The sequence below is a fragment of the Protopterus annectens genome, chromosome 3.part1 (assembly GCF_019279795.1).
Source record: "Protopterus annectens isolate FY-2018-M chromosome 3.part1, PAN1.0, whole genome shotgun sequence".
Lineage (NCBI taxonomy): Eukaryota > Metazoa > Chordata > Ceratodontiformes > Protopteridae > Protopterus > Protopterus annectens.
The window spans coordinates 1,502,332,773-1,502,355,518 of record NC_056732.1 but is presented as its reverse complement, the minus strand read 5'-3'; the positions used below and the strand labels follow the sequence as shown (position 1 = coordinate 1,502,355,518).

General features: G+C 45.6%; 1 protein-coding gene across 1 annotated transcript in view; it reads right to left on the bottom strand.

Moving 5' to 3' along the window:
- Positions 1–6,411: 6,411 nt before the first annotated feature.
- ABCF2 (ATP binding cassette subfamily F member 2) overlaps positions 6,412–22,746 on the bottom strand; it is a 1,573,086-nt gene continuing 1,556,751 nt past the window's right edge. Inside the window, exon 17 of the mRNA XM_044067572.1 lies at positions 6,412–6,956. Coding sequence (XP_043923507.1) covers positions 6,819–6,956 — 138 coding nt within the window. The 3' untranslated portion in view covers positions 6,412–6,818. The remainder of the gene's footprint in view (positions 6,957–22,746) is intronic.

Here is a 22,746-nt window from a genome sequence, read left to right as displayed (position 1 = left end):
CGGCTATGACGTTTGTCGTCCCTGGAATGTGCGTTGCAACCGGAAAGCGCTGGGAAGAAATCACCTATTCCCAAACTTGCATAGCCTCTCGACAGAGTGGGTAAGATCTGGTACCGCCCTGTTTGTTGATGTACCAAACTACCGACATGCTGTCTGATTGTAACACAATAGTCCCTAGAAGGTGGTCTTGAAGTGCTTGCAACGCCAGGAGCACCGCCCTCATCATCTCCAGAACATTGATATGTAGGTGAGCCTCGTGTTCTTGCCATGTTCCTTGGACAGTCCTGCAGAGATAATGCCCCCCCCCACTCTATCTGGGAGACATCCGTGGTCACAGTGGCAACGGGTTGGGTAGGAACAAAGGGGGGGGGCCCGTGATCAATTGGTTGAGAGCTATCCACCAAAGAAGGTCCTTCTTGCATGATTCCGTCAGCAGGATAGGATGACTCAGAGGGAGATATTGGAAGGACCATTGGGAAGACAGAAGCCACTGGAGAACTCTCATGTGCAACCTGGCTAATGGTACTAATAGAATGGTGGAAGCCATAGTCCCGAGGAGTTGAAGAACCCACTTCGCTTTGACCTTCCGCAACGGGAGAAAACATTGAATTTGAGAGTAAGTTTTGTGCCCTTTCGGCGGGGAGATGAACCATCATGTTCACTGTGTCTACCTCTGCTCCTACAAAAATCAGAGATTGAGATGGCAATAATGCAAATGTTTCCCAATTTATGGAGATCCCTAATTGAGCACAAAGTTGAATAGTGGCGTCCCTGTTTTGGAGGAGTAGATGCCAGATTTGGGGGGGGGGGTCCAAATACAAAAACACCTGGAATCCCCGAAGTCTCAGGTGAGCTGTCACTACTGCCATGCATTTATGCATTTGGTGAACACCTGGGGGCTGTGGTGAGACCAAAGGGCAGAGCACGAAACTGATAGAGACTGGCTCCCAGTTGGAAGCGTAAATGGCTCCTGGATGCCTTGTCCATTTTTATATGGTAGTAGGAGTCTTGGAGATAGAGAGCACATCCAATAATCTTTCCCTAACAACGGGAGTATCAACTGCAGTGTTACCATCTGAAACTTGTCCTCCTTCACGGATTTGTTTAATCTGCGGAGGTCTAATATTGGCCTCCAATCTCTGGTTCATTTTGGTACTAGAAAGAACCTGGAGTAAATTCCGGATCCTATCTGGTCTGCTGGGACAGACTGGATGACTTTTTAAGAGCAACTTGTTTATCTCCACAGCTGCCTGATCCCTGTGATTAGGTGGTACATCTGGGATCTTCTTGGGAACAAACAGTGGAAGGGAAAAGGGTATGATTCAGCCTCTGGTAACTCTTTGTACGCACTTGTCTTGAGTGATATTTAGCCAGGCTTCTGGATAAAAAGAAATGCGACCCCTGACCGGTCCCAGAGAAATGCAGTTGGGCCCCACATCAGGAGTGTTGATAAGGCCGTCCCCGAAAGGAATCACGACCTTGCTGGTACTGTGGACCGCTCCTGCCTCTAGGGCGGAGTCTCCTATTTCCTCCTCCTACTCTGCCTCTAAAGGAGGGTTCACCGTGTGTGTCCGGACAGACCCTCTGGGAGTTTGTGAACCACATTTTTCTGCCCCTTTGACCTTTGGGGTATGGTCGAGAGGGAAAAGTAAAACGTACTCCCACGGCAGAAAGCGTCTTTCCTTCTTGCTCACACCGAGTGAGTGTATCCTGCACCTTAGAACCAAACAATGAGGAACCATCAAATGGGGCATTGGTGAAAGTAGACATGAATGGTTCCGCAAAATTACACAAGTGCATCCAGGAGTGATGCCTCTGGGCAACTCCTGAACCCACTGCTCTACTCGCTCCATCAGCGGCATAGGACATAAGCCGCATGGAGGAGTTAACCATAGAATTTAAGGTGGACAACTGAGCAGAAATCTTGTCAGGGACTCCCTCAGTACAAGCACCTTGTAAAGAATCTCATAACTCTGAGGAGATCCCTCTGCAATCTCGTGAAGTGAGTGAGATAGTTCAACGATCGAAGGGTAAACGCTGCTGAACTAAAGATACGCTTCCCAAATCTGGCAGATGAACAGAGGAAGAAGACTCCGCCAGCTCCTTCTTTGTGGCCACCGCCACCACCATGGCATCTATGGGAACGCCCTTAGACAAACACTCTTTACCAGGAGAGGCAAACAGAAACTTATTAGGTCTCCTGGGGACTGGCTGCACAGCATCAGGAGTATCCCACACCTTTTAACTAACTAGATCCATCAGTTCGTCAAAAGGTGGAGACACCCAGGCAGAAGGTTGAGACCCGAAAACCTTCAGGTACACAGACTCATCAGAAGGGTTGACAGTGGGTCAGTCGCACCTCTGCTTAAGGATCGCCAGGATGTCCACAAAGGAGAAATCATCAGACGACGACTTGGGGGACACTTCAGACTCCTCGAGGTCCGTGTCAGATGTCAAAGACTCATCCTGGGAGTCAGCATGCTTCCTCTTACATAACCTCTTCCGCGGAGGGTCCTCAAAAGGACATTCTGGGGAGGCCTCGGAAGAGTGGGGGGGGCCACCAGCCAATGGCACCTGAGGCTGAGGGTGTCTGCTGTCTCCAGAAAGAGTAGGGGCTGAGACCGAAGTGGGTACTCTCGGGGGGAGAGTGCTGGTACCACTGGTAGAAGCTGGAGAATGAGACAGCACGCTCCATCTCAAAAGCCAACCTCTCCGGCTCCGTAGACCACTTCCGCTCCGAAGAGACAAAGGTTGACTGAGCCAGAGCCTCAGCTCAGAGGTGGATGCAGGGTCCAAGCTCACCCTGGCCGACGCACCAAGAGGAAGGCTTGGAACCGAAGACAGATTCCAACCCTCCTCGTCGGCACCAACAGGAGAGCTTCGGCCCCTGGACACAACAGATGGCACAGAGCATGTCTGAGCTGAACCCGGCTCAGAAGCAGTGACAAAGGGAGCTGGAACCGATAGTTCCTCCGGTGGCACCAAGTTCTCCAGCTCCGAAGGGCCAACATGGCTCGGAGGAGGAATAGCAGACAAGGGCAAAGCTGGACCGAGTGGCTCCTGAGCTGACTGGGTCGGAACCAATAATAATTTTGGTAAAGCAGACTTCAAGAGTCTCAACACTACCCTCTCTACATCATCTTCCGAAAGGCTCCTCGAAGACATAGTAAGGGGATCTTGACCTAGGAGGCACTGGAGACTTCAGTAACATGGAAACAGGTAGGGAATCGACAGACCAGCTCAGAGTAGCAAATTCAACTGCCGATTCAATTGGTTCAGAGGTCAGCTCTGAAACACTTGGAACCTATTCTGACACCATAATGGTGCCCTCCTTTGGCTCTGAAGGCTGTGGAGTCGAGGAGGCAGATTTTGACTGTTTCGGAGGCAGCTCCGAGACACCAGTTGGTGCGCGAGAAGGCCTTTTTGAAAATTTAGATTTGCCAGACTTGGAGGAAGCCGAAGAACTGGATAGAGCTTCCACAAAGGATGGTTTTAGTAGACCCTTGAGTATAAGCTTGTTCTTTTTCTCCTGTAACACCCTACGAGAGAAAGCATGGCAGAACAAGCATGATTCCTGCAAGTGGATGGCCCCTAAACAGTAGACACAGCAACTGTGGCCTTCTGTTAGACATCTTTTGGGAGCATTTCATGCACTTCTTAAAACCCGAAGGTTTGTGCTCCTTACTCTCCTTAGACATTCCACACACACACACACACACACACACACACACACACACACACACACACAACACCCAGGAAAGGAAGAAGAAGAAGAAGGAGGGAAGAGTACCAGGTCCTCTAACTAAAACAGGCCTAGCTCTACAGAAGGAAATACCACGAGGACTAAGTCCTCTAACTTAAACGGGCCTAGCCTAGGACAGAAAAGCTAGGTCTTCTAATTTAAACAGACCAGAAAAGAGAAAAGCTCACACATACAGAAACTGAATGACTATTTAGTAAAAATTTAATAATAATAACTATCGTACTAGGGAAGGAAACTCCAACCCTAAGTAATTAACAAGCGGATTCCCGCCAAAAATACAATCACTGAAGAAACTAAGCTGACTGTCAAAGGGAGACCCAATAAGGGTCACAAATAATAGGACCCCCTGTTAACTACTAGCGGAAAACCGGCAAAAACTTAACACTCTACCTGAAAGAAAAAAGGTGCAACTGCGCCAAGGAACTCTAAACTGGCACACAGGATTCCAGACTAACAAGTTTAAACTAAGATTGCACCGAAAAGGGCAAACAACACAACTGCCTAGGATAACAGCAACCCTAACAATATAAACTCTAATACTATATATGTAAATAGAAAGAATTTGAAACTTGGCCAGAGCCAAGAGAAGCACGACCGAACTCGCTGACGTGGCAAATGAGATCTGGGGTTTGTACTGGTGCACTATGGGATACCTGCTTAGCCACCAGCCAACCAGAAGTTTTCGAGCTTGTAAATCAGCCGAGTCGGAGCAGAGGATCGGCTCCGAACCCATATCTAAAAATGGTGAGACTGGACTACACAACATTGCCTTTTTAACTATATATTTAAACTGTACATATGGTTTTGATGTGGAGCTTTTCTCCCCGGGCCTCTGCTGTAAAAAGACCTCGTCCAGTCGGACTTTCCCGGTAAACAAATTTAAAATAAAATATAGGTGTGTATTAGGTTAATGGCCATGGAGCCTTTACAAGCCTAGCTCATACGATTAACCTGCCACCTGACGTTAGTTTCCAGTGCCTCTGTCGAGTAGAGCCACTGGAGTGATCCCGGGGGAAACCTGTGGTGGTTGTACTACACAAACAGGGTAAAGACCTTTCAGGTTCAGCCTCATAGAGTAGTACTAGGCCAACTGCCCTTCTGGGCCATTTTAAGCCAAGCCAGTTGCCCCATGTGAGAATCAAACCTTGCACCTTGTGTCTGTAAGGTAAACACCTTAACCATTATGCCAACCTCCCACCCCTTTGCGCATGCATATAGGCATCAGCATGTTTTCAGCTTTAACAAGAGGAAAGTAACATATGGGGTTGCACAGCTTTAGGGCTAATGAGCTGGCTGCAGTAATCTGAAGGTCATGAGAACACTACAATTTGAGGATTCCATCTGAAATAACAGACATAGCATTACACATCAGTCTGTTGCTGTGTTTCTATTAAGCTTCCTAATAAGGCACATACCACAGTAATCTTTAATTTACAATACACCACTGATTTGCTCCGAGTGGTTTGAGAGAGTAACAACTTTTTTGGAAAGCAAATTCTCAACTTCAGCTGAAGTGCCACAATTCTTTAAAGCACCACAATCAACACTGTTTGTGAAGGCAAAATATACCATGACTCACACTTGCATTCCTACCCCCCTTGAAGTCTCACATCTCAACAGTGCTCTCTCCAAAGGCAAACAAGTTCGCTAAGCTATTAGTGTGCCTCGTGATTGCAAGGTATATTCACTTGTCCTTATGTTCTTCTGTCTCTAAAATTCAGAATGGCCGCTTTTAAAGAAGTGCAATCTGAACTGTGTGGTGGCATGAGCATACAAGTGTGTATGGTACTCAAAACCATCACAAAAGCATGCTAACCAGGGTGCCCAGAGTTGAATTACGGTTCTTCCCAGCCAGCCTCAACTGCAATAAAAAGGGCTGCTGCTCCTGTACAATGAAGGCAACATCACTTTTTTTTACTCACAGAATACAATGAGGAGTTTTGTGGGATACAGCTACTTTAATACTATAAGAGCAACATACACTGACATCAGTGCAGTGTAGTGATGGCTGTCAAGTAGGTTAAACAGGTAGCAAACATGCCTAATGACTGAATATCAGCTGGCTGGCTGTCATTTGCACACCAACTTCTCAATTCACTTTACAGTATTGAAAGTGCACTACTGCACAGCAGCATCACTGGAATGATAGGCAGTAAATGTCACCCTTGCTGCTGACGATCAGGCAGCTCTTGTACTTTCATATCAAGCCCTTTGATTAATTTTTCAATACTGTCATAGTGCAAACTAAATCATCTTCACCATTGCTGCTGAAGATCAGGTAACTCAGAGATCTACTTCCAAATCAAGTGCTTTGACTAATACCGGTCACAGTGCAGACCAAGGGGAATGCTACTCTAACAAATACCATTCTTTGCATAAGCAGAAACAGAGGTCTCATCTAGGTGAGTTGGTAGTAGCTCAGGTGGGTGTAAAGATCCCACAAAGCACTTACACAAACTGTGCCAATGTTCAAGCCAAACCTCCCCTATTTAATATTGCCACCTCTCTGGTCTTTCTAGAAAAAAAAAGGCTGTGCCTAGTGGGACCAAATTGTCAACATAAGTAAATAAATGAAATTATACCTTTGTTTGGAAACAGTTGGAATAAAGGCTGACTATCAGTTAATTCACATCACACAAAAGAAAACATACAGACTAAATCTTTATTCCCCAATGTTTGCAAACCTTACTGCAGTTATGATACCGATTAAAATAAAGTTTTCACAGTGCATTCTGGAAAAAATAAAACTGGAGTAGAGAACACATTTCCATTGCAAAGTCTGACCTTTTCGGTCAGAATCTGCATTTTTTACTATAAAAGGGTATTTAGTCTCCACGGCCTGCTGTGAACTGGAGTATGATGATGGAAATCAGCACTGAAATAGATAAAAACAGGCAATGTCCATGTAGTTTGTGTGGGGAGCTTCACTTGAAGCAAGCTTCTTAGCAGGCACAGAGACAAACGCAATCTAATACCACTTTATGGGGGAAGCTTGCAAACTCTGCATTCATACTCAAGTCAGTTCTTTTTATTCAGTTTGTTTCATTAAGGAAACTCAGACATTGTGTGTCTGTTTGGTAAGCTGGGGGTCATTGTCCTTGATTTTTGACTTCAAATGTTCCTTGTATGATAAGATACCTCCTTGCCATTTGGTGATAGTCTGCTTTTCACAAACCCAGATCTCCTGAGCAACCTGAAGAGAAAAAAAACAGAAATTATGAGGCGGCAAACTAAGGTAGCATTTCAAATACATCTTATATTAGAGTATAGACTGCAAAAAAAAAATAAATACATTTTTCATATTAGCCAATGTACATAGACTCTCTCCAGTAGTAGCTGCTAAGATTGTCATTAATCTTCTGATATTTCTCTAGCTCATCAAGCACTCTGGTGCCGACGTGCTGCTGCTAGCTCATACCAACACATTACAGAGGTACAGTTTAGTCCCACACCTTTCCAGTTCAACCTCATGCACTGAATGAATACAACCTAAAAACACAAAAATGCAAAGTCAGCGAGACTTGAAACAGGACATCCAGACATGGTTGGGGGTCACTTACTACAGAGCATCTTCTCAAAGATCAATTGACATTGAGAGTACATCTGACTTCAACACCCTCGGCAATGGGTAACTTTTGGAAAAATCTCAAGTAGTGAAATTTAAACCTCCATGAAAGGTACAGCAAAGCCAAAGGCAAGCACTGAGAAAACAAAACTCCTAAAACATGAAGTATCAAAAGGACAATGGACTCCTCAAATCGTGGTCCCTGCTATAACACTTAGTGGGGGGGGGGGGGGGGGTCAGACCAACTAAGTGGCTTTCCTCAGATCAAAACAAAATTCCAAGTGAGTAGTGGAAGCAGCCACATGGAGACAAAAGACAATGCAGTCTGCAATGCAACTGGACAGAGTTTACTTGGTAAGCACACAGAGGACGCAGGACTCAAGTCTTCCTGAATTCAGTTACCCTAGCCAGGTAGAAAATTAGCCAAGCACAAGTGGAGTTAAAACGGCTGTCTTTACACAACAAAAAGATACTCTAGCGAAAGAAAAATAAATGCACACACACACAAAACCACACACACACACAAACACACACATACACACACACACACACACAAAAAAGTACAGTTGTGTACCTACCATAAATGTAGAAGTTTGAGTGTATTCACTGTTGCAGTCATTACAATTGGGTTATCCTGCTGGCAGGCTAACCTCAGTCGGCCTGAATTCCAAAGTCTAGGTCCGGCGTCGGTTGCTGTCGCCTCTTCCCTGACGTCAGTGCGCCAGGGGTATAAAAGTTGCAGCTGATGCCATTTTCTTCAGTTTTTCTTGCCCCAGATGTCAGGTGCCCCCAAAAGGGTAGGCTAAAAATATGTCAATAAACATGCATGCACCAAAGTATATATTTTGCCTTCATCTACAAGCAAATACACCACATAGGTTGTATAGAACAGAGAAGTACAGATAAGTTCCAGCAAAAAAAAGGGGGATGGCGGGTTGGTAACCTGGACTTCAACAATGAATACACTCGAACATCTACATTTATGGTAGGTACACAACTATACTATGTTCTTCGTGTTTCACTGTTGCAGTCATTACAATTGGGTTGAAACCCAAAGCTAAGGTTGGGAGGCTGGAGCTAAATAGCATTAGGGGCGGCTATTAGGCCCTGCAGAACTGCAGTGGCAAAGCCTGCCCTGGATTTAGAGTAGAGTGGTAAGTGGTAGCGCTTTGTGAAGGTATGCACTGAACTCCAAGTAGCAGCCTCTAAAATGTCTTTGGTTGGTACTCCCCTGAGGAAGGCTGCTGAAGTGGCTGCTGCTCTGGTTGAATGAGGCCTAATGCCCTTAGGTACTGGCTTGCCATGATGCGAATAGCAGAAATTAATGCAGTGGCCTATCCACTTTGAAATAGTCTGCTTTGAGATGGCCTTTCCCTGTGATCCTGCAGCATATGCCACTAGTAATCGCTCTGTCTTTCTGAAAGCTCTGGTTCTGTTCAAATAGAAGCGTTGCTGTCCGTGTATGTCCAAAGAATGCAGAATTTTCTCCCCCTTATTCTGTGAGTTTGGATAAAAAGTAGGCAGATGAATAGTTTGGTTAAGGGCCACACTGGACACTACCTTAGGCATAAATGTCGGGTTTGTCCTCAGATAAACCCTGTCTGGATAAAAAATGATAAAAGGTTCCACAGCCATGAGTGCCTGTAGCTCTGAGACTCGTCTTGCAGAAGTCGTTGCTAGGAGCAGAGCTGTTTTCCAAGATAAAAACTTTCTATCAGCTGCAGCGGCTGGCTCGAAAGGAGGCGGGGTGAGTTTTTATAAGACATAATTGAGGTCCCCATGCAGGTATTGGTGAGCTCCTCGGAAGCCTTACATTTTTGGCCCCTCTGAGGTGTTGCCTCAATAAAGGGTGAGAAAAGATTGGTGGCTCTGTATTGTAATGAGCCGAAATGGCAGATCATTTTTATTGATGAAAAAGACAGGCCTTTGTCCAGCATCTCAGTCAAGTATTAAAAAATCTGAGGGATGTTTGGTACAGCTGTGTCAATTCCTTGTGCCTCGTTCCAAGCACAGAATCTCTTCCATTTTGCAGCATAGGATTTTCTAGTACTAGGCCTCCTGGCCTCCAAAATGACATCCATCACCGCTTTAGTGAGAGGTGTGTTTTGTGTGACTACATTATCAGCCATGCTGCCAGATTTAAGGTCTTGAGTTGGCTGTGCAGGATCTGATTGTTCTGCTGGGATAGTAGATGAGGCACTTGTGGTAAGGTCCAGGCTGGGCATTGAGACAAGTTCCTTAGGATTGGATAAGAGTACTGGTGTGGCCAAGTCTGGGGCAATCAGTATCATTTTTGGCTTTTCCTGTATGACCTTTAGGAGTACCTGGGGAAGGAGAGGCAGAGGAGGAAAGTCATATTCTGTTAAGTTTTTACAGCTGAAAGAAAGGACATCCACTTTCCATGCTTGTCTGTGATAAGCCCTTGTGCAGAATTTCTTTAGTTGGCAGTTGTGAGGTGAGGCAAATAGATCTATGTCCGGGCATCCCCATTTCCTTGTTATCATGCTGAAGACTTGTGGATCCAATTTCCACTCGTGGGGATCCATGAAGTTTCTGCTTAGTTAGTCTGCCAGAGTCTTTACCTTTCCTGGGAGGAATTGTGCCTGCAGATGTACTTGGTAAGTCAATGCTGTGTCCCACAAAGTCATGGTTAGTCTGCAAAGGGGGTAGGAATGAGTGCCTCCCTGCTTGGTTATGTACCACATGACCGTGGTATTGTCTGTCTATCAGTAGTTGTCCCGGATTAAGAAGGTCCTTGAAGGCTGTCAGGGCATTTTGAACAGCTAGCATCTCTTTTTGATTGATATATAGATGCATTGGTTTGTGGACCATGTACCTTGAATACATCTTCCTGCCTTGTGGGCTCCCCAGGCATAATCCGATGCATCCGTTGTTAATGTCTGTGTGGCTAGGGGTAGAGTGAATGGCTGTCCCTTGTTCTGGTGACAGGCCTTCGCACACCATCGAAACTTCTGTTGTAGGCAGGGAATGAGAGTAAAGTACAGTTGTGTACACCTACCATAAATGTAGATGTTCGAGTGTCTTCACTGTTGCAGTCATAACTGTAGGGTGCTCCTGCCGGCAGGCAGCCCGAGGTCGGCCAGAATCCCAAAGTCTGGGTCCGGCGTCGGCTGTATAAGCTAGTATCCTGACGTCAGTACGCCTTGGTACATAGCCCTCAGCCGACGCCATCTTCTCCAGCCTTTCTTGCCCTAGATGTCAGAAGTCCCCAACAAATCAAAAATGAATCCAACAAGGAAACACAAATACACCACAAATAAGAGAAAAAGAGGGGATAGGAGGGAGGGAAACCCCGACAGCAACAGTGAAGACACTCGAACATCTACATTTATGGTAGGTGTACACAACTGTACTATGTTCTTCGTGTTTCACTGTTGCAGTCATAACTGTAGGGTGTAATCCCAAAGCAGTGTAGAGGGGGAGGAGGCTTTAGATAGAAGAAGGGAGGCAAGAATACCCTGCAAGAAAGCAGAGGCAAAGCCTGCCCTAGACTTAGAAAACAAGGGTAGATTGTAGTGCTTGTGAAAAGTATGCACAGAACTCCAAGTGGCAGCTTCCAAGATATCCTTGGTAGGGACTCCTCTGAGGAAAGCTGTAGAAGTAGCAGCTGCTCTAGTAGAATGACTTCTAATGGTCCCTGGAAACTGTTTCCCATGATGAGTGTAACAAAATCTGATTCCATAAGCAATCCATTTGGAAATAGTTTGTTTAGAAATAGGTTTTCCAAGAGAACTGGAGGCAAAGGAAACAAACAATTGGTTAGACTTTCTGAAATCTTTAGTCTTGTCCAAGTAAAATCGTAACTGTCTGTGCACATCCAATGAATGCAAAATCCTTTCCCTTTATTTTGAGGATTTGGAAAGAAAGTAGGAAGGTGAATTGTCTGATTTAAAGCCACTTTCGAAATCACCTTAGGCATGAAAGTAGGATTGGTCCTCAAGGATACCCTGTCCTGATGGAAAATAAGGTATGGTTCCACAGCCATGAGAGCTTGCAACTCTGAGACCCTTCTGGCAGAGGTCAATGCTAACAAAAGAACAGTCTTCCAGGATAGAAACTTAATATCTGAAGATGCAGCAGGCTCAAAAGGAGGCAAAGTAAGTTTTTCTAAAACATAATTAAGATCCCAGGCAGGGACAGGAGGGGTCCTTGGAGGCTGCAAATTTTTAGCCCCTCTCAAGAACTGCTTCACCAAAGGATGAGAAAAAACAGGAGGATAAGAACTGTAATGCGCAGAGATAGCAGAAGCATGTATCTTAATGGAAGAAAAGGAAAGTCCTTTAGATAAAAGTTCGAAGGTAAAGCAAAATAGAGGAGAGATCAGGAACCTGAGGATCAGAGCCTCGGTCCTGCATCCAAATAGAAAACCTCTTCCATTTAGAGGCATAGGATTTCCTAGTGCTAGGCCGTCTAGCTTCCAAAAGAACATCCAAAACTTGCTTGGGAAGACTAGAGGAAATCAAATTCCTTTGAAGAGCCAAGCTGCCAGGCAAAGGGTCTTGAGATTGGAATGTAGTAACTGACCCTGATGCTGGGACAGAAGCGAAGGGTTCAGTGGGAGAATCCAAGGAGGCCCCGAGAACAGGAGCTTTAAGGTTGGAAACCAAAACTGTCGAGGCCAATTTGGAGCAATCAAGATGAGGAACTTGGGCTTGTCCTGTTTTATCTTCAGTAGTACCCGAGGCAGTAGAGGAAGAGGAGGGAAGGCATATGCTGAAAGGCTTCTCCAGCTGAAGGACAGGGCATCCACTCTCCATGCTGTTTTGTGGAAGGACCTGGTGCAAAAGCGAGGCAGCTGATGATTGAGATGGGATGCAAACAGATCTATCTGGGGACATCCCCAAACTGCAGTAATCCTGTTGAACAAGTTGGTGTCTAGCATCCATTCATGAGGATCTGAAATGTTTCTGCTCAGGCTGTCTGCTAAGAGATTCTGTTTCCCTGGAATGAATTGAGCCTGGAGATGCAGATTCAAATTTAGAGCTGTGTCCCATAACCCCATAGCTAGTCTGCAAAGTGGGTATGAATGAGAACCCCTGCTTGTTGATGTACCACATGACCGTGGTGTTGTCTGTGAATTAGCAGAGGCCCTGGTTGTAAAAGGTTTTGAAGGCTAAAGGGCATTTTGAACTGCCAACATTTCCTTCAGATTGATGTGCCAGTGAAGATGGTCCTTTGTCCAGGTTCCCTGCTGGCAATTGCCTAGAAGGTGTGCCTCCCAAGCATAATCCGAGGCGTCCGTGGTTAGGATTTGAGTAGGTTGAGGGAGACGAAAAGGTTTTCCTTCGTTTAAAGTGCAAGCCCTGGACCACCAGAGGAACTCCTTCTGGAGGCAGGGGATCAGAGGAATCAGAATATCCAGATCGTGGTAATGCTGTGACCATACACTTTTCAGATACCATTGAAGCTTTCTCATGTGAAGCCTTGCGTTTGGAATCAACAGAATGCAGGAAGCCATGTAGCCCAGAGCCTGCAGGAATTTCCTTGCAGTGAGCTGAGATAGAGTTGCCAAGGTGTTGAAAGTAGAAGCCAGCTGAGTTTGTTTTTCTGGAGTGAGGAAGGCTCTTTGTAAGGTTGTATTTAAGAGGGCTCCCAAGAATACCATTTGTTGAGAAGGGATCAAATGTGACTTTATGTTCACTGAGAATCCCAGTAGTAGGAGAAGACGTTGAAGTCCAGATGTTGAAGCAGAAGATCTTTGCTGTCTGCCTGAATAAGGCAGTCGTCCAAATAGGGGTAAATCTGGATCCCCTGAAGTCTGCAGAAAGCCACTACTGGTGCCAGGCACTTGGTGAAGACTCTGGGCGCAGTAGATAAACCAAAGGGCAGAACAGAGAATTGAAAGTGCCTCGAACCTGCCTTGAATCTGAGGAATTTCCTGCGTTCTTGTCTGATAGGGATATGCAAATAGGCTTCCTTTAAGTCCAATGTCACCATCCAGGCGTCCTGAGAGAGCATTGGAATTAGCTGTTGCAGAGTAAGCATCTTGAACTTTGGAATTTCCAAAAAGGTGTTTAACACAGAAAGGTCCAGAATAGGTCTCCATGAGTTTTGTTTTCTGGGAACCAGAAAAGTACAGTTTTGTACCTACCATAAATGTAGATGTTCGAAGATCCACATTGCTGCAGTCCTTACACTTGGGTAGTCCGCTGTCCTCGGTCGGCCCGAATATCAAAGTATAAGGCTGACGTCGGTCAAGGCGCATTTGACTGACATCAGGACGTCAGGGTACAAATGCGCATGACCGACGTCATATCCTCAGTCTTTTCTTGTCCCAGATGTCAGAAGACCCTAAAAATAAAGGTCAAAACCAAAAGACAGCAAACAACCAACCAACCACCCTTGCACTAATTATATGTACAATATATACAATATACACAATATGTACAACCCAACCCACACAACCACCTCTAACTACAGAGGGGAAGGAGGGAGGGTAAATAGGACTGCAGCAATGTGGATCTTCGAACATCTACATTTATGGTAGGTACAAAACTGTACTATGTTCTTCATCTCACATTGCTGCAGTCCTTACACTTGGGTAGAATCCCAAAGCAGAGGTAAGGGAGGATGGCTAACTACAAGGAAGCAGGAGCTGCCAAAATGCCCTGCAAAACAGTAGTGGCAAAACCAGCCCTGGATTTAGAGTAAAGTGGCAGGTGATAATGCCTAGAGAAAGTATGCACTGAACTCCAAGTAGCTGCCTCCAAAATATCCTTGGTTGCCACTCCCCTCCAAAAAGCTGTTGAAGTGGCAGTAGCCCTAGTGGAATGAGGCCTAATCCCAGCTGGAATCTCCTTGCCATGATGGGAATAACAGAAAGCAATGCAAAACCCAATCCACTTAGAAATAGTTTGTTTTGACACAGGCTTGCCCTGAGAACTCAAAGCAAAAGAAACAAACAACTGCTGAGACTGCCTGAACCCTTTAGTTCTGTCCAAATAATAACGCAACTGCCTGTTTACATCTAAAGTGTGCAAAATCTTTTCCCCTTTATTTTGGGGATTTGCATAAAAAGTAGGCAAATGAATAGTTTGGTTTAAAGCCACACTAGAAACCACCTTAGGCATAAAGGAAGGATTAGTACGTAATGATACCCTATCCTTATGGAAAATCAAGAAAGGCTCAACCGCCATAAGGGCCTGCAATTCAGAAACCCTTCTTGCAGAGGTAATGGCCAACAAAAAGCAGTCTTCCATGACAAATATTTCAACTCAGAAGTAGCTGCAGGCTCAAAAGGTTGTAGAGTGAGTTTCTCCAACACAAAATTGAGATCCCAAGCAGGAGTAGGAGCTCTTCGTGGGGTCTTATATTCTTTGCCCCTCTAAGAAATTGCTTGAACAAAGGATGAGAAAACAATGGTGGGTCAATCATAGTGAGCGAAATTGCTGCAGCATGAACTTTAATAGAAGAGAAAGACAAACCTTTGTCTAGTAACTCAGTAAGATATTGAAGAGCCACACACAAATTAGGCTCAGAAACATCAAAATCTTTGCTGCACTCCAAAATAAAAATCTCTTCCATTTGTCTGCGTACACTTTCCTTGTACTAGGCCTTCTAGCTTCCAAAATAACATTCAAAACTTGCTGAGGAAGTGGAGGCCCACTATGGTTCAAAACAGAATATGCCAGGCTGTTAGGTGCAGAGAGTGAAGCTTGACATTGAGCAAATGGCTGTCCTCCTGTGACAACAGGTGTGGAATCGAAGGCAAAGGCCATGGAGGCTTCCATACCAGACTTCTCAGTAATGGGTACCAGTGCTGTCGAGGCCAATCCGGAGCTAGTAAAATCATCCTTGGCTTGTCCTGTCTGACCTTTAGAAGTACCTTTGGGAGGAGAGGCAGAGGTGGAAAGGCATACACATGCAGATTGCTCCAATTGAAAGAAAGAGCATCCACTCTCCAAGCTGTGGGATGAAACCTTTTTGTGCAAAACTTTGGCAGCTGATGGTTTAGTGGAGAAGCGAACAGATCTATGTCTGGAGTTCCCCATGACACTGTCAATTTCTGAAATACATGAGGATCCAATTTCCACTCGTGGGGATCCATAATTGCCTGCTCAACACATCTGCTAAGGAGTTCTGTGCTCCTGGCAGAAACCTTGCCTGAAGATTGAGCTGTAAACTGAGAGCAGTCTCCCACAAAATCATTGCTTGCCTGCATAGAGGATAAGAATCGTTCCCCTTGCTTGTTGATGTACCACATGACAGTTGTGTTGTCTGTTAGAATCAACACCTGCCCTGGAAGAAGTAATTCCTTGAAAGCTATTAATGCAAACTGGACTGCTAACATCTCCTTCATGTTGATATGTAGATGTTGTAGTCTGGCAGGCCACTTGTCTTGTATCCACTTTCCATTTAGATGAGCTCCCCAAGCTTTGTCTGAGGCATCTGTCGTTAAAATCTGACTCGCCTCTGGCGGGTCACAGAGAGTCCCTTGTTTAGGTGACATTCCTGAGCCCACCACAAAAATTCCTTTTGAATGCAAGGTATTATTTGAATGACAGTGTCCACATCCTGACAGTGCTGTGTCCATACATTTTTGAGATACCATTGTAGCTTCCTCATATGCAGTTTGGCATTGGGAAGCACCAGAATACAAGATGCCATGAACCCTAAGGCTTGAAGGACTGTCCTTGCAGTCAGCCCGGACTGATGAGATAGTTGATGGAAGTAAAGGGATAGACTCTTTTGTTTGTCCGGGGTTAAAAGGCCATCTGGGATGCTGTATTCAGTCTCACACCCAGAAAGCACATGTCCTGAGAGGGTACTAGACTGGACTTTATTTCGTTCACAGAATACCCCAGGCATCTTAGCACTGCTATCACATATTCCAAATGATGAAGAAGCTCTTCCTTCCTTGAGCCAGAATCAGGCAGTCGTCCAAATAAGGATAGATCTGTATTCCTTTTAGCCTGAAGAAAGCTATCACTGGAGCCAGAACTTTCGTGAACACTCTGGGCGCAGTAGATAAGCCAAAGGGCAATGCAGAGAACTGATAGTGAGAAGTCCCAGCTCGAAAACGCAGATACTTCCTGCAACTTAGTCTGATAGGAACATGAAGGTAAGCCTCCTTGAGATCCAAAGTTACCATCCAATGATCTTTGCCCAGCAGAGGTAAAAGCTGCTGCAACGTCAACATTTTGAACTTGGGAATGTCCAGATAAGTGTTTAGGATAGATAAATCCAAAATTGGTCTCCACATGTTCCCCTTCTTTGGTACTAGGAACAGGCGAGAATAAAATCCTAGGCCCACTTCTGGCATAGGGACCGGCTGTATGGCCCCTATTTGGAGCAACAGAGAAACTTGCTTGTGAGCCTCTATTCTTTGTTGAGGAGGAACGTCTGGCATGCCTTTGAAAGGAGGCAAGGTATGGAAATAAAACCTGTAGCCGTGGTGTATGATATCCAATACCCATCTGTCTTGGGTAATTAAACTCCAATTTTCTTTGAAAAGTGCCAACCTTCCTCCCAAAGGTGCTGCCAGACGAGAAGGCTCTGGCAGCTGAAAAGGTAGGTCATTGGGTCTGTTTACGAAAGGACTGACCCCTGCCCTCACCGAAGACTGTGCAGGAGAACTCCCTGTCCTAGGCCTGAAAGAGCCCTGAGCTCTACCCCTACCACGTCTAGATCTACCCCTAGACTGGGAATCATCTGAAGGATATGTCCACCCCTTAGTAGGCCAATTTCTACTAAACTTTGGAGGCTGGACCTGCAAAAATCTTTAACAGTCTGCATAGACTTAGCCTTGTCTTCCATTTTCTTTAAAACTGCCTCAACAGGAGAACCAAACAACACGTCAGATTGCAAAGGAGCATCTAAAATCCTTGTTTTAACATGGTCAGACAAATTCTGATCCCTCAGCCAGGCGTGCCTGCGAAGAACTGACCCAGTGGCAGCCACCCTAGACGAGGCCTGTACAGCATCAAAACCACATTGCAAAGAATGCTTACCCACCTGTTCAGAAACATGTACTAAATCTTGCAACTCTTTACAATCAATACCTTCTGCCAGAGCATCAACCTTAGCCTTCAATTGTGAAAGAAGATAGTTTTGGTATTTCAACATGTGAAACTGGCAATTCAAAGCCCTCATAGCAAGAGTGGAAGAAGTATAAACTTTCTTTCCCCATCTATCCAAGGCCCTGGCTTCTTTGTCTGCAGGAACCGGATTCTTTACAACAGAAGCCTTAACACCTTTAGGCCCCTGGCTAACAGTTTCTGGGTCTGCCCTAGGACTCTTAAAAAGAAACTTATGAGCTTCAGGCACCCTGTAATACCTATCCGGTTTAACAGGAGCAGGAGGCAAAGAATCAGGATTAAGAGAAGCCTCTGTAAAAACATCTTCCACTACATCCAAAACAGGAGGTATAGCCAAAGGCCTATGCTGGGGTAAATACAAAAATTCCCTAAGCCTTTTCCTGGAATCAGAGAAGTCCTGACCTTCCCACTTAAAATGCTCCCTCATGGAATGAAGAGTTTCTGAAAAAGAAAAATCCTCAGGAGGAGAAGCAGAAGGAGTAGAATCATCCACATCAGAATCAGAATAAGGAGAGTACTCCTGCAAGTCTTCAGCCGAAGACTCTGAAACATCTGAAGCCTGCTCAAAACTCCCTAGCTCAGGCTCCACCCTAGGTCTCTTATCAGGAGGGGGCATAGAACCCCTAATCAAAGTAATCAAATCTTCCGCCATTTTAAGCATATGCTTCTTGGGCACAGTTCCAGAAGAACTAGGGGTGACACCAATTGAAACTGAACCTGGCCTGCCCCTGGGAGAAGTCTTTGAAACAGAAGGAGAGGGCCTAGCCACCCTAGGAAGGGAGGGGAGTATAGTAACCTGAGAAGTCCCCTCAGCCTGACCTGCCTCCTGAGAGGCCACATCTTGCAATAATAAAGTCTCACCCTGGGAACACAAAGAAACCTCCGGTGGAGCCGCTCCACCGACACCTCCAAAGAACCGGCGTCCGGTACAGACGGTTCTTCCAGCCTAGGCTTAACTGCTTTGTCCTTGCGCTTCTCGAAGAAGCGGGCGTCGGAGCATCCGACGGCATTTTATAATTGCACCGCTTCCCAAAGACTAACCTGGCACAATCCAACCTTCTCTTTATAGTGCGTTTATTGAATCTAGCACAAGAGCGACAGCCAACAACGTCGTGCTCAGGCCCTAAGCAAGGAATACACAAAGTATGATAATCTCTATGCGGTATCTGTTTCCCACAAGAAATGCAATTATTGACTTTCTGACATCCGGTAAATCACTGAGGCAAGAAAAAACTAAAATATTCCCCAACGGGGTACTTAGCCAACTTTGAACTCGGTCTGAAACTTCGAAATCGAAAAATCTCAGAACGCCAACCGGCACTTGCAATGCTGCTTCTGCATCGGACCATGCGGCAAAAAAGACTGAGGATATGACGTCGGTCATGCGCATTTGTACCCTGACGTCCTGATGTCAGTCAAATGCGCCTTGACCGACGTCAGCCTTATACTTTGATATTCGGGCCGACCGAGGACAGCGGACTACCCAAGTGTAAGGACTGCAGCAATGTGAGATGAAGAACATCAGCCTTGAATAAAACCCTTTTCCCATTTCCGAGAGTAAAACAGGCTCTATGGCTCTCATGGCCAGAAGAGCATCCACTTGAGTTAAGGCCTCTGACCATTGAAGTTTTGGCAGATCTGGCCAACCGTGAGTCCTTGGCAAAGTGTGAAAGTGGAACTTGTAACCTTTTAAAATCACGTCCAATACCCATCTGTCCTGGGTAATGAGTCCAATTTCTGTAAAAAAGAGACAGTTTTCCTCCGAGAGGGGCGTCCAGGTGAAGGGGTCCTGAAGCCCAACCGAGAGAGTCATTGAGTTTGCTTTCTTTGAGATTGGGATCTGTCTTCTCCCCTTCTAGGTGAAGAAGCAGTCCATTGTCTAGATCTGTAAGAGGTCTGGCCTTGACCACGACCTCTGGAGCCTATATCTTCCCCTTTGAGGCCTGTCAGAGGTGGGAAAGGACCAATTTAGAGGGCCAATTCCTGGAAAATCTAGGAGGCTGAACTTGCAAGAAATCTTTTACAGTCTGCATGGATTTTGCCTTTTCTTCCATCTTTTAATAACTTCCTCAGCCTTAGAACCAAAAGAACATCTTGTTGAACAGGGGCATCTAATAACTTAGCCTTAACCTGTTCAGGTAAACTTTGTTCACGAAGCCAGGCATGTCTCCTAATCACAGTACCAGAGGCAGCAGCCCTGCAAGAAGCATCCAAAGCATCAAAACCACAATGTAAGCTATGCTTGTTAACCTGTTCAGTAGCATGCAAAACATCCTGAAGTTCCTTATCCTCTGCACAAGCAGGAAGGGAAGCAAGCTTCTGCTTTAAAACAGACAAAAGAAATTGCTGATATTTAAACATATGAAACTGGCAATTTAAAGCCCTTACAGACAGGGTAGCAGAAGTATATACCTTTTACCCCACCTGTCTAAAGCACGAGAATCCTTCTCAGAGGGAATAGGATTTTTAGAAGTAGCAACCTTAGCAGCCTTAGAACCCTGAGAAATAGTTTCAGGATCTGCAGAAGGGTTTTAAATAAAAATAAATGAGAGTCAGGAACCCTATAAAATCTATCAGGCTTAGAAGGAGCAGGAGGCATGGAATCAGGATTCAAATTAGCCTCAGAAAAGCATCATCTACAATGTCCAAGACAGGAGGGATAGCTAAAGGCCTATGCTGAGGAAGAAGAAGAAATTCTCTAAGCCTCTTTTGGAAGCAGAATATTCCTGTCCTTCCCAATGAAAATGTTCCCTCATCTCATGCAAGGTTTCTCCAAAGAAAAATCCTCAGGCGGAGAGGCCGAGGGCAAAGAATCCTCAGGATCCAAATCCTCAGAAGGCCGGAAAGGAATAGTCCTGATCAGAGGAAGAAACAGAAGATACAGAAGCCTGGTCAGAGGAATCCAGAGTAACATCCTGTCGAGGCCTTTTCTCAGGAGGGGTGAGAACCCTAATCATTGTAAGCAAATCTTCAGCCATCCTCAATAATTGTTTTGTGTCTTGGGAGTGGATTCAGAAGCAGCTTGAGCTGAAACTTTAGACTTAGTAGGAGTCTTTGTCTTTGCCTTTGAAATAGTGATATGAGTAGGCCTGAAAACCCCCTCAGAAGCCGGTACCTGCACAGCGGTTCCGGACCCATCTGAAGGAGCGACGTCCGAAGGTCCTGCAGCAGTTAAAATAGTGGGCCTTGATGGCTCCCCATGGGAGTCCGTATCGGCCATCAGTTCAGAAGTGGCGGACGACAGGGGCTGCAAAAGCGCCTCACTGATGACAGCCGAACCGGACGGTGGCTCCAGCTGCAACGAGTCCTGTTTGGACCTCGGAGGCCTGTCTTTGTCTTTGCGATTCTTTTGAACTCCGGTAGTGTCCGACGACATTCTGTAATTGAAGCGTCTGCCAAAATAATTTAAAGCCCAATCGTACCTGCGCTTGATAGTATGAGAGTTGAACCTGGCACAGAACCGACAACAAGAAACGTCGTGGTCAGGGCCTAAGCAAGGTAGACAGTAAGAGTGGAAATCTTTATGAGGTATTTGTTTCCCACACGCTATACAATTATTAACTTTTTCTGACATTGGAGGAACAAGAAAAACATTCCCCAACGGGGTACTTAGCTTTGAGAAGAGAAGTAAGAACTTCGGACCGACAACAACTAAATATGCTGTTCGAAAATCGCCAACCAACGTTTTGCGAGCTGCTTTCCACCGCACGGCAAGAAAGACTGGAGAAGATGGCGTCGGCTGAGGGCTATGTACCAAGGTGTACTGACGTCAGGATACTAGCTTATACAGCCGACGCCGGACCCAGACTTTGGGATTCTGGCCGACCTCGGGCTGCCTGCCGGCAGGAGCACCCTACAGTTATGACTGCAACAGTGAAACACGAAGAACATCTACTGTTTCCAGGCTGTGGCAATGTTGAGTCCAAACACTTTTTAGGTACCACTGAAGTTTCCTCATATGCAGTCTTGCATATGGAATTAGTAGAATGCAGGATGTCATGAAGCCCAAAGCCTGCAGAATTTTTCTTGCAGATAACTGGGCCTTTGTTGCCAACAGTTTGAAATAGGTAGTCAGTTGTCTTCGTTTGTCTGGCGTGAGATAAGCCATCTGGGCAGTAGTATGTAAGCTTGCACCCAGGAATATCTCAGAGGGTACTAGTTTTGATTTCTGTTCGTTGACTGTGTACCCTAGGCATGGTAGTAATCTCTTTACAAACGCCAGATGCTGTAGTAGAGTGTCCTTGTTCTCTGCTTCAATAAGGCAGTCGTCCAAGTAAGGATATATCTGTATTCCTCTGTCTGCAGTATGCAATTACTGGTGGCAGGCACATTGTGAAGACCCTGGGCGCAGTAGATAAGCCAAAGGGCAGTGCAGAGAATTGGTAGTGCATTGAGCCAGCTTTGAATATGAGGTATCTTCTGCATGTTTGTCTGATTGGGACATGCAGGTATGCCTCTCTTAGATCTAAAGTCACAAGCCAAGCCTTCTTGCCCAACATGGACAGAAGCTGCTGTAGAGTCAACATTTTGAATTTTGGAATATCCAGATGTGTTTAGAATAGATAGGTCCAGTACTGGTCTCTAGGCTTTGTCCTTTCTGGGTACCAAGAACAGTCTTGAACAGAATCATTGTCCCTGCTCTTGCTCTGGTACTTGTTGAATGGCCCTAATGTCCATGAGGGATGAAACCTGTTTTTGTGCCCCTGTCCATTGATTGCGTGGCAGGTCTGGCATACCGTGTGGCCTTGGCAGGGTATGAAAGTGGAAATTTGTCCTGGGTGATCATGTGCCAATTTTGTGAAAAAAGTGCTAGTTTCTCCCCCCAAAGGGGCTACCAAAAGATAAGTGCTTGGTGCTGGAAGAGGAAAGTCATTGAGATGGTTTCCTGTATGGCTGTGATTTTTCCTCTCCGCTCTTGGAGGTAGAAGCACCCCATTGTTTAGGCCTGTATGAGCCTTGAAGCAGTGATCTGCCTCTGGGGCGTCTATATCTGCCTCTTTGTGGCTTATCAGACACTGGAAAGGACCAATTCTTTGTAGGCCAGTTCCTGCTAAATCTGGGAGGCTGTACCTGCAAGAAATCCTTAACTGTTTGCATTGATTTAGCTTTGTTTTCCATTTTCTTCAACACCTCTTCTGCTTTAACACCAAAAATACAGTTTTGTACCTACCATAAATGTAGATGTTAGAGTGTTCACCCTGCTGCAGTCATCACACTTGGGTTATCCTGTCGTCAAGCGGTCCCGCAGTCAGCCGGATTTCCAAAGTCTTGGTCCGACATCGGTTGCTGTCGCCTCATCCCTGACGTCAGTGCGCCAGGGGTACATATATTGCGACCGACGCCATTTTCTTCAGTTTTTC